At 35.3% G+C, this 16,122-nt stretch overlaps 2 protein-coding genes across 4 annotated transcripts in view; both read right to left on the bottom strand.

The window, feature by feature from the left end:
• Positions 1-7,391, bottom strand: part of LOC133638829 (WD repeat-containing protein 70) — a 99,745-nt gene extending 92,354 nt beyond the window's left edge. For both annotated transcript variants that reach the window (XR_009823691.1, XM_062031812.1), the window contains exons 1-5: positions 7,288-7,391; positions 6,840-6,893; positions 5,130-5,213; positions 4,971-5,058; positions 4,706-4,913 (exon numbers count right to left, since the gene is read on the bottom strand). Coding sequence is in view for 1 of the 2 variants with exons in the window: in XM_062031812.1 (XP_061887796.1) it covers positions 4,706-4,913; positions 4,971-5,058; positions 5,130-5,213; positions 6,840-6,893; positions 7,288-7,309 (456 nt within the window). In the remaining variant the exon portion in view is untranslated. The remainder of the gene's footprint in view (positions 1-4,705; positions 4,914-4,970; positions 5,059-5,129; positions 5,214-6,839; positions 6,894-7,287) is intronic.
• Positions 7,392-9,103: 1,712 nt separating this feature from the next.
• Positions 9,104-16,122, bottom strand: part of cplane1 (ciliogenesis and planar polarity effector 1) — a 55,178-nt gene continuing 48,159 nt past the window's right edge. For both annotated transcript variants that reach the window (XM_062032153.1, XM_062032154.1), the window contains exons 46-50: positions 16,059-16,108; positions 14,357-14,521; positions 14,157-14,272; positions 13,917-14,086; positions 9,104-9,517 (exon numbers count right to left, since the gene is read on the bottom strand). In XM_062032153.1, the coding sequence (XP_061888137.1) occupies positions 9,389-9,517; positions 13,917-14,086; positions 14,157-14,272; positions 14,357-14,521; positions 16,059-16,108 (630 nt within the window). In that variant the 3' untranslated portion in view covers positions 9,104-9,388. The remainder of the gene's footprint in view (positions 9,518-13,916; positions 14,087-14,156; positions 14,273-14,356; positions 14,522-16,058; positions 16,109-16,122) is intronic.

The following is a 16,122-nucleotide window of genomic DNA, read 5'->3' as shown; positions in this document are numbered from 1 at the left end:
TATATATATATATATATATATTATATTTATATATATATATATATATATATATATATATATATATATATATATATATATATATATACTGTATATAGTATATACATACATATACTGTATATAGTATATACATACATATACTGTATATATATATATATATATATATATATATATATATATATATATATATATATACTGTATATATAAATAAATAAATATATACATTTTAAAAATTTTGGCTTTTTAAGATTTATTTTCCTTTTATCCATTATTATTATCATTATTATCAGTATTATGTTTCAAATAAAGCAAAATAATCAAATTATATTTACAGTTTTTTTTAAATTGGTTTCCATTATTTTCTCTACTTTTTAAAATTTCTGTATTTAAAATCTTTACAAATAAAATATAAAAAACATTTATGTACTTTTTTCCCAGTATAATTCCATTTATTTTTTAAATAATTTATTAATTACTCTGTTTAGCTTGATTTATCTTTACTTTTTGCAATATTTTCAATGTTAAAAAAGTAAACTAATGTGTATTTGTTTTTTTTTACTTTTTCAAAAATTTAAATTTTTCAAATGTATTTGTACCTTAAATATTTAAAATAAAATTAATACACATTTAAAGTCATTTTTCCCAGTATTTTGTTGAATCTTATTATTTATAACTTATTTAGTTTTACTTTTTCCATTATTCTAAGTGTTTAAAATGATTGACTAAGTTAATCTAAACATTTTTCAAACTTTTTGCCTTTTTTTTTAATTTTTAAATTTGTATGTATTTTGAATCTTTAAAATAAATACACACTTTATCTACTATTTTCTATTATTTATACTTTATTTAGTTTTACTTTTTGATTACTCTAAGTTTTTTAAAACAAAGTGAAATAATATAATTTCATTTACTGTTTTTTTTTTACTTTTTAAAATTGTATGTATTCTAAATCTTTGAAATCAAATAAATACACATTTGATGTACTATTTTCCCAGTATTATTTTGTATTATCTTTACTTTATTTATTTTTACTTTTTCCAATATTTTCAATGTTAAAATAGGTCAAATAATATCACTTCATCTTCAGGTTGTTTTTCCCCCCACTTTTTTTACCAATAGTATTCATTTTTCAAATGCATTTGTAATTTAAAAAATGCACATTTGATGTAATTTTCCCCAGTATTATTTTGTTACATTTTTATATTTATACCTTATTTAGCTGTATTTATTTTTTACTTTTTGTATTATTCTAAGTGTTTAAAATGACGCCAAAGAATATAAGTTCATCTGCATTTTTTCATAACTTTTTGCCTTTTTTTTTTACTTTTTAAACTTGTATGTATTTTGAATCTTTAAAATAAATACACACTTTATCTATTTTCCCAGTATTACTTTTGTTGCATCTATTTTTTATACTTTATTTAGTTTAACTTTTTGATTACTCTATAAGTTTTTAAAATAAAGTGAAATAATATAATTTCATCTACTGTTTTTTTTTTACTTTTTAAAATTGTATGTATTCTAAATCTTTGAAATGAAATAAATACACATTTTATGAACTATTTTCCCTGTATTATTTTGTTTATTTGTATTAATTTTACTTTCTTTTATTTTTTATTTTGCCAGTATTCTAAGTAGCGCTGATTAATCGAAATCAAATCGATATTGAGGGTTTAATTAGGGCCGTAAATGACCGCAAGAGGCTGAGGCATTTGAGTGACAGCCATGTTTGCCAATCAGAATTGTTGAGCCTCGCGTTTGTTTGTCGCTCGCTTCAAAAAGGAAGAAAGACACATTAGTTTGTGCAACGCTCTTAGCAACTGCCGCAAAGTAACATAAATTAGGAGGAAAAACATAGGACTACAAAGCCAAATGTTCCGTTGTGGGAATATTTCAGCTTCAAATCAGATGGGCAATTTGAGCCTATCGACATGGATGAACAAGCGAAAAAGCCGACGTGATCACATGAAAAATAGACATAAGTCAGCGTCCTCATTTTTTCAACTGGGAAACAAATGCACTTTAAGATGTTCCATATCTAATTAGATTAAAGAAATTTGTGCATTTTATTATAATTTTTTTGTTTATTTATTTAGGATAATTTTTTACCTACAATTTATTTACCTTCCAATTACAGTACAATAGTAAACAATTCTACAGTAATGAGAAATAAAAGTTTATATCCCTTTAAATTGTTACCTGTATTATTATTATATATTTAAGTTAAAGTTAAATTAAATTATTAGTTAAATTATGATTACATTACATTAAAAACACTGTAGTTTATTGGTTATTCAAAAAGAGCATGGTGGAGACAAAAGCTCTGAATCTGTCTGCATAAAGCAAAATACTTTCTAAAGTAAATAATTGCACATTGTTCTAATGTGTGGCACCTTGAGACAAGAATGTGTTGATTGACAGTCTCAAAGTAACATGTCTTCTTTCACCCAATATTTTTGCAGTTTTATGCATTTTTATGTATAAACTATAAAAATCGCAAATTGAATCGAAAGCGCAATTTAGGTTTTTTTCTCCAAATCGTGCAGCCGTAATTCTAAGCGTTTAAAATCAAGCAAAAGAATATAATTTCATCTACAGTTTTTTTTCACACTTTATTTTTTTTAAATTGCCTGTATATTCAATATTTAAAATAAAACACACACACTTTATGTACTTTCTCCCCCCAATGCTGTGTTATTTATTTTGTATTATTTGTTCATTTCTTTAGCTTAATTTATTTCTACTTTTTTCATTATTTTAAATGTTGGAAATAAAATAAACAATTTTTTTATCTACTTTTATTTAACATTTTAAAACCTTTTTCTATCAATTTCATTTTAGTTTTTGTGCTTTCCTTATTTCATTATTTTAAATGCTTAAAATATAGTCAAATAAATAAAAACAATTCATAAAAAAATATTTACCATTTCTCTAACATTCTTGGTTATAAATAATTCTGCCGTTGTATTTTTTCATGACTTTATTAGCACTCAAAATGCAAAGCGTAAGTAAGTACACAGTAGACATGCACGAATTAAAGCATTTCCTACAGTATTAGAAGGCAAAGCAACATAGAAAGAAATGTTTTCTGGTGCTGCCACCTAGTGGTAAAAGTGTAGAAGCTCTCTACACCACAATGTAGACCATATAGTGCAGGCGTGTCAAACTCCTTCTCATTGAGGGAAACTTCGCAGTTGTGATTGCCCTCACTTTAACAGTGAATAATATACAGTATGAATATAAATGGGCATATATATAAAACATGTGTATATGGCTTTTTTTTTACGTACGCTGTACAAAACCAAATCTTTGGATTGTACTGCATAAAAAAGGCAGCTCAGTCACCACAATTTTACCGTAATAATTGCAGGGGGTTATTTCAGCATATAAAACAAAAAAATACATGGAATTAAATTAAATAAAATGGAAAAACTTTTTTTTTAAAATGTAAAAATTAATGCAATTTTTTTATACTGTAAAATCTACGACTGTTGTGTTTTATAGTGTATTATTATTCTATATTGAAATTGGATTTTACAAGACATGTCCGATAATGGCTTTTTTGCCGATATCCGATATTCGTATATTGTCCAACTCTTAATTACCGATTCCGATATCAACCGATACCGATATATACAGTGGTGGAATTAACACATTATTATGCCTAATTTTGTTGTGATGCCCCGCTGGATGCATTAAACAATGTAACAAGGTTTTCCAAAATAAATCAACTCCAGTTATGGAAAAAAATGCCAACATGGCACTGCCATATTTATTATTGAAGTCACAAAGTGCATTATTTTTTTTAACATGCCTCAAAACAGCAGCTTGGAATTTGGGACATGCTCTCCCTGAGAGAGCATGGGGAGGTCGAGGTGGGCGAGGTTGGGGGGGCGGGGTAGGGGTTAGCGGGGGGTGTATATTGTAGCGTCCCTGGAAGAGTTAGTGCTGCAAGGGGTTCTGGGTATTTGTTCTGTTGTGTTTATGTTGTGTTACGGTGCGGATGTTTGTCATTCTTGTTTGGTGTGGGTTCACAGTGTGGCGCATATTTGTAACAGTGTTAAAGTTGTTTATACGGCTACCCTCAGTGTGACCTGTATGGCTGTTGACCAAGTATGCCTTGCATTCACTTGTGTGTGTGAAAAGCCGTAGATATTATGTGACTGGGCCTGCACGCAAAGGCAGTGCCTTTAAGGTTTATTGGCGCTCCGTACTTCTCCCTACGTCCGTGTACACAGCGGCGTTTTAAAAAGTCATGAATTTTACTTTTTGAAACCGATACCGATAATTTTGAAACCGATACCAATAATTTCCGATATTACATTTTAAAGCATTTATCGGCCGATGATATCGGACATCTCTAGATTTTACTGTAATATTTTTTTTTTACTTTAAAACTTTTACATGAACAGTTTGTTAGATTACTTGCTGTGAAATCATAGGTCAAGCAGATATTGAAGTATTTATCTTTATTTGAACAATAACATTGTCTTGTAATGTATGATGAAAAAATATTTTGTTTTATCAATAAGGATGATTAAAGTGTAAATATTTGTAATTATATGCAGTGCATTTATTTTTGTAATACATTTATTAAGAAAAGATTATTTACACATTATTTCCACGCTTCGGGGACCACACAAATTGATGTGGTGCCCGGCCTTAAGTTTGATATAATGTATTTCAGGAGTGTCACAGTATCACTTACATCATCCTCGTCATCTTCAGCATCATCGTCGTCGTCGTCATCATCGTCATCATCATCATCATCATCATCATCACCACCTTGAATATTTTTGTAACCGGGCGGAAGAGGCGGTCCCACCAGGTCATCATCGTCGTCATCGTCCTCTTTTGGAGGTAACGGAGGGCCAATAGGCTCGGAGTCTGAACTGCTGCTGTCATCTTCCTGTTTCCTGTAAAGACGTACAGGTATGAACATGGTCGTCGGACAAAGACTCGCATGGTGTTACCTGTGAGCGGCCGGTGCCATCGTTTTGTCTTTCTGCGCGGGCACAGACGTGGAGCTTTCTCCTTCCTCCTCCGCTTTTTGCCGCTCATCTGAAAGAAGTCACTATTCTTCAGAACAACAGTCAGAATATAGGATGATCAACTTTACTCGATGAGCTCACCTAACGCACGTTGACTCCTCTCAATGGCGGTCCTTCGGGTCTGTTCAAAAATGGCGTCGAGGTCAAACGTCCGAGCCTTCTTTCCTGTAAGCAACAGATTAAAAACTGTATTACAAAACCCAAAACCCGTGAAGTTGGCACGTTGTGTAAATGGTAAATAAAAACCTTTTCAACTTATATTCAATTGAATAGACTGCAAAGACAAGATATTTAATGTTCTAACTGAGAAACTTCTTTTTTTGTGTGCAAATAATCATTAATTAATTTAATGGCAGCAACACATTGCAAAAAAGTTGTCACAGGGGCATTTTTACCACTGTGTTACATGGCCTTTCCTTTTTAACAACACTCAGTAAACGTTTGGGAACTGAGGAGACACATTTTTTAAGCTTCTCAGGTGGAATTCTTTCCCATTCTTGCTTGATGTACAGCTTAAGTTGTTCAACAGTCCGGGGGTCTCCGTTGTGGTATTTTAGGCTTCATAATGCGCCACACATTTTAAATGGGAGACAGGTCTGGACTACAGGCAGGCCAGTCTAGTAGCCGCACTCTTTTACTATGAAGCCACGCTGTTGTAACACGTGGCTTGGCATTGTCTTGCTGAAATAAGCAGGGGCGTCCATGATAACGTTGCTTGGATGGCAACATATTTTACTCCAAAACTTGTATGTACCTTCCAGCATTAATGGTGCCTTCACAGATGTGTAAGTTACCCATGCCTTGGGCACTAATACACCCCCATACCATCACAGATGCTGGATTTTGAACTTTGCGCCTAAAACAATCCGGATGGTTCTTTTCCTCTTTGGTCCGGAGGACACGACGTCCACAGTTTCCAAAAACAATTTGAAATGTGGACTCATCAGACCACAGAACACTTTTCCACTTTGCATCAGTCCATCTTAGATGAGCTCGGGGCCAACGAAGCCGGCGGCGTTTCTGGGTGTTGTTGATAAATGGCTTTTGCTTTGCATAGTAGAGTTTTAACTTGTACTTCACCCAACTGTAGTTACTGACAGTGGTTTTCTGAGGTGTTCCTGAGCCCATGTGGTGATATCCTTTACACACTGATGTCACTTTTTGATGCAGTACCGCCTGAGGGATCGAAGGTCCGTAATATCATCGCTTACGTGCAGTGATTTCTCCAGATTCTCTGAACCTTTTGATGATATAACGGACAGTAGATGGTGAAATCCCTAAATTCCTTGCATTACCTCGTTGAGAAATGTTGTTCTTAAACACTTTGCTCACACATTTGTTGACAAAGTGGTGACCCTCGCCCCATCCTTGTCTGTGAATGACTGAGCATTTCATGGAAGCTGCTTTTATACCCAATCATGGCACCCACCTGTTCCCAATTAGCCTGTCCACCTGTGGGATGTTCCAAATAAGTGTTTGATGAGCATTCTTCAGCTTTCTCAGTCTTTTTTGCCACTTGTGCCAGCTTTTTTGAAACATGTTGCAGGCATCACATTCCAAATGAGCTCAAATTTGCAAAAAATAACTACGTTTTTCAGTTTGAACGTTAAGTATCTTGTCTTTGTAGTCTATTCAATTGAATATACGTTGAAAAGGATTTGCAAATCATTGTATTCTGTTTTTATTTACCATTTACACAACGTGCCAACTTTACTGGTTTTGGGTTTTGTAGATTGATGTTGCAGATGTCCTTTTCTTTCAATTTATAAAAAATAAAAATAAAATACTTACCGAATCCGGAGAATCCCATAACAGAAGTGATGTCTCCATCCCCACTCATATCGTCTAGGAATATTTTATTAAAATGTTGTAGAAACATGCAAAAAGAAACACAACATGCCCATATACTTGCTTGATTTCAATGCTTCATATTACAAATAAAGGCCTTAGTAGATAACTAACCACTAAATGCTGGCTTTCTTTCTTATCTTATAGGTCATTCGTTGCTTTATTTATAGCGGAAAATGAAGGAAAAGAACATTAAACATTGATAAATATAAGAGTAGCTAAAGCTAAGCAACATAACAAACCCAGCAAAAGTCTGTAAAACAGTCGAATAATGGTCGAAAAACGACTTAGGCGAACATATGTGACAATAATATAGGCAGAGTCTCTTATAGGAACACAGATATGTCATTTCTATAAAAAGATAAAGAATGTGTGAGGCAGAAGTAGCTACCTTCGGCCTTGTTGGAATCCATGTTTGTTAGATGAGTTCACCTTTGGCCACCGGAAATGATCCTGTGTATACAGTATGACGTCTGACGACAGCGCCCCTAGCGGTTACACATGGAGATGCAGATACCATTACAGTTAATGAGATCATCTTATTTTCAATCAATTGAAGGCATTTGTTACAATTCTTCTTTCTTGTACTTTGTAAAGACTTGTAGTTGGAACAGTTTCTTAAACTGGATCATATTATTACATTTTTTGATTTCTTTACTTAATCTGTTCCATAATATAATTCCTCATACTGATATGCTAAAGGTCGTACGTGTTGTATGCGCATACAAATATTTTAAATTACATTCTTCTATAAGATTATATTTCTCTTTTGTTGAGAAGAATTATTGTCCCTTCTTGGGTTATAATTATATATTATATTATATTATTATATTATATTATATAATATAATAGGTTATAATTTTCTTTGTGCATAATTTTAGCTGTTTGCAAATGCATTGAATTTAAATTTTTTGAGTCAATAAATAAAGGGTTTGAATTTTCTCCGCATTCAACATTATGTATTATTCTAACTCATCTTTTTTATAACTTGGTTAATGAATGAAGCGTACTTTTGTAATTATTTCCCCATATTTCTACACAATAACTTACAAAACCCAAAACCAGTGAAGTTGGCACGTTGTGTAAATGGTAAATAAAAACAGAATACAATGATTTGCGAATCCTTTTCAACCTATATTCAATTGAATAGACTGCAAAGACAAGATACTTAACGTTCAACCTGGAAAACTTTATTTTTTGCAAATATTAGCTCATTTGGAATTTGATGCCTGTAACATGTTTCAAAAAAGCTGGCACAAGTGGCAAAAAAGACTGAGAAACACTTATTTGGAACATCCCACAGGTGAACAGGCTAATTGGGAACAGGTGGGTGCCATGATTGGGTATAAAAGCAGCTTCCATGAAATTAACCAACAAGGATGGGGCGAGGGTCACCACTTTGTCAACAAATGCGTGAGCAAATTGTAGAAAAATTTAAGAACAACATTTCTCAACGAGCTATTGCAAGGAATTTAGGGATTTCACCATCTACGGTCCATAATATCATCAAAAGGTTCAGAGAATCTGGAGAAATCACTGCACGTAAGCGATATTACGGACGGACCTTCGATCCCCCAGGCGGAACTGCATCAAAAAGCGACGTCGGTGTGTAAAGGATATCACCACATGGGCTCAGGAACACTTCAGAAAACCACTGTCAGTAACTACGGTTCGTCGCTACATCTGTAAGTGCAAGTTAAAACTCTACTATGCAAAGCCAAAGCCATTTATCAACAACACCCAGAAACGCCGCCGGCTTCGCTGGGCCCGAGCACATCTGAGATGGACTGATGCAAAGTGGAAAAGTGTTCTGTGGTCTGACGAGTCCAGATTTCAAATTGTTTTTGGAAACTGTGGACGTCGTGTCCTCAGTAACACTAACGAGCAGTAGAGAATGTGGAGTGATTTTTGGTCTCAAACATATTTTTGCTTAATTCATTATAGAAATATTATGTTTAATGTGAGATTTCCAGCTTTTTCTCATCCATTATTAGTCCTAAAATGTTTTATTTATTTCACCGTGTCAATGTCTACTCAGCCTATTTGTATTCGACTTACTCTTCTACTGTTACCAAATAGCATTATTTCGCTTTTATTGAGATTCATAGTCTGTTTTTGTTAAATTATCTTTTTAATTGTAACTGCAATAATAGTTGTAATTGAATACAAACTTTAATCAGGTAAATAACCATCACCATACGTTACGCAAACATTTAATGTTTATTTGTGACGGTAAAGTCTGTACAAAATAGGGAAACTATAAAATATGGTACAATACAAACATGTCAACAACTGATGAATTAAATATAATAATTATACTATGAGACAATATTACATTTGCATTATAAGTCATCTGTGTACTTCTTGATCAAACTCTAAACTATGGACAAATTAAAACTTCATCATGATCATTGTTATTTCTACTTGAGGTGTATACGTAGAAAAGGCGCATCATTTATCTGGAACATGAGTTTGCAGGATGCTGGAGAAGGTCAGGGCTCCTCTGCAGCTGCCATCTTCTCGATGGCCGCCCAGTCGATCTCGCTGAGGCTGCTGCCGCCGCTCTCTGACACTCTGTCCAGCCAGTCCATACCCGACACGCCGGCCGGGGCACCATCGTTCTGCGTGTCCAAAAACAGGGACATCGGTCAATAACAATAAATACCTTGGTTAAGTGATACTGTAAATGACCAGTGTAAAACTCATTATGTGGTCCCTGAAAGCCTGGAAATCCTTACTTCATTCTTCTTATAAAATGTATCGGCTTTTTCAATTTTGACAGAAATGTTCTTATATACAATAAACAGTAATAAATAACAGCACACTTTAGTTAAAACAGGAAAACACTCAAAAAGTCACGTCCTGATGTGACAGTACACCTACTTTGAGACAAGAGCTATATTGATGCATGCTTGGTTATGGTTTAAAGTCATATCCAACAATCGCGACAACGACTTTTGACTGTCTACTGAGTTTCGTTTTTTAATGATTTCTGCTGATGGTGTGCCTCTGGATTTTTTAAACGCAAAAAATGTGCTTTGGCTCAAAAAAGGTTGAAAAACACTGGATTAGACCACACACTTACAGTGCATGGCAGAGCGCAAACCTCCAATGAAGTCGAAGGAATATCTGTAGACCTCCGAGACAGGATTGTTTCAAAGCATATAAAAATATCTGCTGCCTTCAAGGTCCCAATTAACACATTCGTAAATGGGGGAAATTTGGAATCACCAGGATTTTTTCTAGACCTTGCCATTGGTCTAAACTGACTCTTTGGGGGAGAAGGGCCCCAAGTCAGGGAGGTGACCAAGAACCTGATGGTCACTCTGTCAGAGCTACAGCATTCCTCTGGAGAGAGAACCTTCCAGAAGAACCATCTCTGCAGCAAATCACCAATCAAGCCTGTATGGTAGAGTTGCCAGACGGAAGCCATTTCTAAGTAAAAGTTTGCCAAAATGCACCTGAAAGACTCTCAGACCATGAGAAACAAAATTATCTGGTCTGATGAGAGAAAACTTGAAGTCTTTGGCGTGAATGCCTGGAACACACTCGAAGTCAGACTGGGGCGACGGCTCATCTTTCAGCAAGGACAACGACCCTATAAGCACACAGCCAATATTTCAAAGAAATGGCTTCAGGACAACTCTGTAAATGTCCTTGAGTGGCCCAGCTGGAGTCCAGATTTGAATTCCATTGAACATCTCTGGAGGGATCTGAAAAATATTTGGAAGCTTGTGGCATCGTATTGAAAAAGACTAAAGGCTGTAATTTTTAATTTTTTTAAAAATTGCAAACATTTCTAAAGAAAAACAAAAAATATGTTCACGTTGTAATTATGGGGTATTGTGTGTAGAATTTTGAGGGAAAACTTAATTCTTGGAATAATGCTATAACAAATTGTGGAAAAAGTGAAGCTCTGCGAATACTTTCCGGATGCACTTTATATTAAAAAAATACTTGTGATTTATGAGTTATGAATGGATGAATGAATGAATGATCTTTATTGTCATTGTGCATGTACAGGTACAGGTCCAACGAAATTTAGGTTGCTTCCCTAAGGTGCTTTGCATTTTTAAAAAAAGAAGAAACCACACAATATACAAAAACAACACAATATACACAATATGCAATATGGCCTAAGACCACTCTAAGAGGCAATGTAAAAAAACGAGACAGTAAAAAGTATAAAGTGACTAGTGAACTGACTAGAGAGGAGTAATGCTGGTTCCCAGTGTGCTGAGGGGGTGGGAGTCAGCATTTCCTACCTCCTATGCTGTGCAGGCATTTTATTTTGGATTAAAATATGTAAATAAATATGATAAATATTGTCCAGTTGGTGTGTAATCGCTGATTGCACAGTCGAGGATCGTGATTGACCGGTGGCATGAGTTTTTATTTTTATTTTTTTAAATTTAATTTCATTTATTTTATTATTTTATTTTATCCATCAATTTGTACGTAAAAAATAAAATAACCACATGCTTAGGACAGGGATGTCCAAAATGCGGCACAGGGGCCAGTTTTGGCACACAGCTAACTTTTTATTGGTCCTCCACATGTTCTGAAAATCCAATAAATTATTAATGAGATATATTAAATACAAAAACGATTTGCTTCGCCCCTAAAACAGCAATGTTTTTTCCAAATAGACATTGCATTAGTTTAAGCACCTTTAATGTACAAATTGTATTAAAGGGGCCACATGCATACTTTATTTTTCAATGTGGCCCTCGGTCAAAAGGTTTGGACTGGCCTGGCATATATTGTTTAATATTAGCCCAAGGCTATTATAGATTTATATTCATATTTACTGTTACAAGTGACTCTCTGAGGGCAGCCATAACTGCAATGTGGCCCTGTTAGAATAATTATGTATATATTATCACACAACTTTATGCTTAAGGGCCGTTGCTATAAATTATTGTCAATTTTGCTGAAGTGGTATTTTTGTATCTGTGCAAAGATTGCCAGCCGTCTCTATCAGTGTTGTGTCCAGACTCGGCCTGCTGACTGCCAAGGCCGAACATCGGGTACCGGGACGCAGACAAAGCAGAGACGGGGCGATAGCACCAGCGTCAACACATTTGCATTTTTGTATAATCATATATTGTGTCTAACTGGAGTTGTCAAGATTACCCCCTTCCCTCAGTGACAGCTTCAGTGATGTAACAGGGACCTTCCAAATAAAGAGAGGAAGCATGCGGGCTGGACTTTTAGAACGTAGTTTGGATCTGTAACTACAATACAGCCCAAAACACGTGTCTCCTCATGAGCTAAATTGAACTCTGTCTCTGCATGATTCCTTGCTTCTTGTCTGATTAATAAATGTCATCAGTGTTTGAACCTGACAGGCCCTCAATGAAAACTAGTTTTAAGACCCCTGCTGTGTTCCTAACCTTTTTGACCTCAGGGCCCACTCAAATATTAATATTAACACTGATTCAGTAATCTTACTCTAGATTTTAATCGTATTGAATAATCATATGTAACCTACTTACAGTTTAACAGGATAGTCAAGACAAGTCAAACTTTATTTATACAGCACATTAAAATAACCTAAGTCCACCAAAGGTATTGCACACTGCACATTAGACAACAAAAGCAATAAAACAGTGAATATATACAATAAAAACAGTAATAAATAACAGCACACTTTAGTTAAAACTGTTGAGGTGAAACAAGATAAAGCCAGGTGCTATTTGCAGAATGCTTGTGAAAATAGATGTTTTTAGCAAGGATTTAAAATGCTCAAGTGTTTGTGCAGAAGCAGATTGTTCCATAATTTGGGGGCAGCCACAGAATAGGCTCTGTCCTCTCTAGTGCTGAGTCTGGAGCGTGGGACAGACCGGAGCAGTTTGTTTGTGGACCTCGATGCTCTAACTACCTGGGGACTGAGGCTGCAGGAGCTCAGTCAGGTTAAACCTTGTCAAATGATATGAAAGCATGTGTTAATCACAAAGATTATTATCAAGGCTTAGATAGGCAACAGACCAAACACCCCGATGCCCTCGTTAGGTCAGGCTAATTACAACAATAAAACTAGAGATGTCCGATAATATCGGCCTGCCGATATTATCGGCCGATATATGCGTTAAAATGTAATATCGGAAATTATCGGTATCGTTTTTTTATTATCGTATCGTTTTTTGTTTTTTTTGTTTGTTTTTTTAAAATTAAATCAATATAAAAAACACAAGATACACTTACAATTAGTGCACCAACCCAAAAAACCTCCCTCCCCATTTACACTCATTCACACAAAAGGGTTGTTTCTTTCTGTTATTAATATTCTAGTTCCTACATTATATATCAATATATATCAATACAGTCTGCAAGGGATACAGTCCGTAAGCACACATGATTGTGCATGCTGCTGGTCCACTAATAGTACTAACCTTTAACAGTTAATTCTACTAATTTTCATTCATTACTAGTTTCTATGTAACTGTTTTTATATTGTTGTACTTTCTTTTTTATTCAAGAAAATGTTTTTAATTTATTTATCTTATTTTACTAATTTTTAAAAAAAAGTACCTTATCTTCACCATACCTGGTTGTCCAAATTAGGCATAATAATGTGTTAATTCCACGACTGCATATATCGGTTGATATCGGTATCGGTTGATATCGGTATCGGTTGATATCGGTATCGGTAATTAAAGAGTTGGACAATATCGGAATATCGGATATCGGCAAAAAGCCATTATCGGACATCCCTAAATAAAACCGATTAAAAATAAATGTAAATGCAATTATGCAGCGCTAAAATAAATAATTTCAAACTAAATTAATAATAATATCAGTAATATATATGTTTCTTAAACCAACTGTCAATTTAAGTGCAAATTAAAATACAACTTCACAGAAACTTCTAAGACTTTAGGCTCCAGACTTTTTCTGATTACTGCCACAAGTTGTGCAAAAGTGTATTACAACTGAGTACCGCTGCAGCCCATACAGACCACATCTGGCCATAGGCCGATGGTTAAGAAACACCGCTGTAGATAGCACTGTACTCACTGTTTTGGTCTTGCCTAGGCCAAGCAGCTTCAAGGCGTCTGCATCGTTCTCCTCCACGTCTGACAGCCTTCTTTGCTGCCTCTGATTTCTAAAACGCTGCTCCTCGTGGCTCTTTGCTGAGGTCAGCAAGCCCCGTGGAGAGAAGGCAGGGTCCCTCGACAGAGAGGTCCCTGACACCAAGACAGCACAAAGGTTTGCGTCTTTAAAAATCCTGTAACCATCAGTGTCTGACAACGCTACCTGGTCTTGGAAGCCTCCTGCTGTCCTCGGAAGGTTGTCCCGAAACATCAGCAGTCCAAGGGCGACGCTGGGCATGTGTTTGTCCTGAGGGACGCTTCAGACTTCTTTTCTCAAGGCTGAAAGCCCGCAAATAAGATATGGCTGTAAAATACAAGCTAGCTAATCTGAGTTTAGCGTGAACCTTTGTTGCAAGACCGTACCTGCGATTGCATGGCGGTGCAGAGGCAGGACGGACGGTGACGGTGGGCATCCCGTTTACATCAGTCGCAGCAGTGCGGGACCTGGTGAGTGGGTTGCCACCAAGTTGACTAGCCAAATCAGTGGCCTCCTGGATCCTCACGTTGAATTGTTTCAAAAGCATTGCCCTGGTGACCAAAAATGACAAGTTAAAAACATCAATGTCACATAAAAGCAGATGTGTCTACCGTATTTTTCGGACTATAAGTCGCAGTTTTTTTCATAGTTTGGCCGGGGGTGTGACTTATACTCAGGAGCGACTTATGTGTGAAATTATTAACACATTACCGTAAAATGTCAAATAATATTATTTAGCTCATTCACGTAAGAGACTAGACGTATAAGATTTCATGGGATTTAGCGATTAGGAGTGACAGATTGTTTGGTAAACGTATAGCATGTTCTATATGTTATACTTATTTGAATGACTCTTACCATAATATGTTACGTTAACATACCAGGCACGTTCTCAGTTGGTTATTTATGCCTCATATAACGTACACTTATTCAGCCTGTTGTTCGCTATTCTTTATTTATTTTAAATTGCCTTTCAAATGTCTATTCTTGGTGTTGGGTTTTATCAAATACATTTCCCCAAAAAGTGCGACTTATGTTTTTTTCCTTCTTTATTATGCATTTTCGGCCGGTGCGACTTATACTCCGGAGCGACTTATACTCCGAAAAATACTGTGAACTCCATCTAATGTGGGCCACATACTCGGGATGTTCCGATCAGGGTTTTATGCTGCCGAGTCTGATACCGATCATCCATGAGTGGGATCAGCTGATACGAATATCGATCACATGTAAAAACTACATTTTTCTATTTATTAATGGTAAGTGCTATTGACAGTTTAAGAACAAGGTCAATAACTAAACAAAAGATAACACTTCTAAATCCTTTGGTTTTGCCCTCAAAGTCCAGATATTTTTTTACCTGAGTTTGTTGTTTATTTTGATCAAATAAAATCATTAACTTAATTACTCTAGTATTGATCATATACGGAAAATACTGCCCTTGGTATCAACACCACAAATGTATGCAACAATACACCCTCCTCTTAAGTGTGGTGTACTGACTGTGACAATGCTGACACACCAACATTTGTTATATTATCCTCGCTAGACTCTTATTAATCTACTTGTTAATTTCCTGTTTAAAGCTTAAAAATGTTTTGTTGTTTAAAGTTAGCTTAGCTGTTAGCTTACCTATTACCGTGCCTGCTCCAGTAACATATCTAGCCTCGTCCTCCAGTGATATTGACACTTAAGTTACTGAGAAATTAAGTTTATTTGACCAAATGGAGGTGATTATTATAAACTTAGGGAAGCGGCTCCACTCTTGAGTTTGGAAAGACATAGCTGCTGCTAGCCGCTTGTCAGCCGAGGGACAAAAACTACAGTGTCAGCCAGAGGGGATTGGTGTTTGTGATGGCCATTGAAAGGCATTAATCTTTAGGTATTTATCCACGAAAATCGACCGATACTGATCAGTGGCGGATCGATCTGCGCATCTCTACAACATATATCAAGAATACTAAAGTTAAGCTTTGCAAAATGTAATTTATTTACAGAAAACAAGCTTAGTTTTGGTTTTTGGAATATAACTAATGCGTGCCAATAAAAACCAAGCAATGTGTAGCATTAACGTTAATACGGTCATACTTCTGCTTTTCCTCCGTGTTTCTCCAACCTGTCACTTGGCCAGTAGATTTCTGCAAAGTAAGAA

The sequence above is a fragment of the Entelurus aequoreus genome, linkage group LG21 (assembly GCF_033978785.1).
Source record: "Entelurus aequoreus isolate RoL-2023_Sb linkage group LG21, RoL_Eaeq_v1.1, whole genome shotgun sequence".
In the NCBI taxonomy this organism is placed as follows: domain Eukaryota; kingdom Metazoa; phylum Chordata; class Actinopteri; order Syngnathiformes; family Syngnathidae; genus Entelurus; species Entelurus aequoreus.
This window is presented reverse-complemented; position numbering and strand designations above follow the sequence as displayed.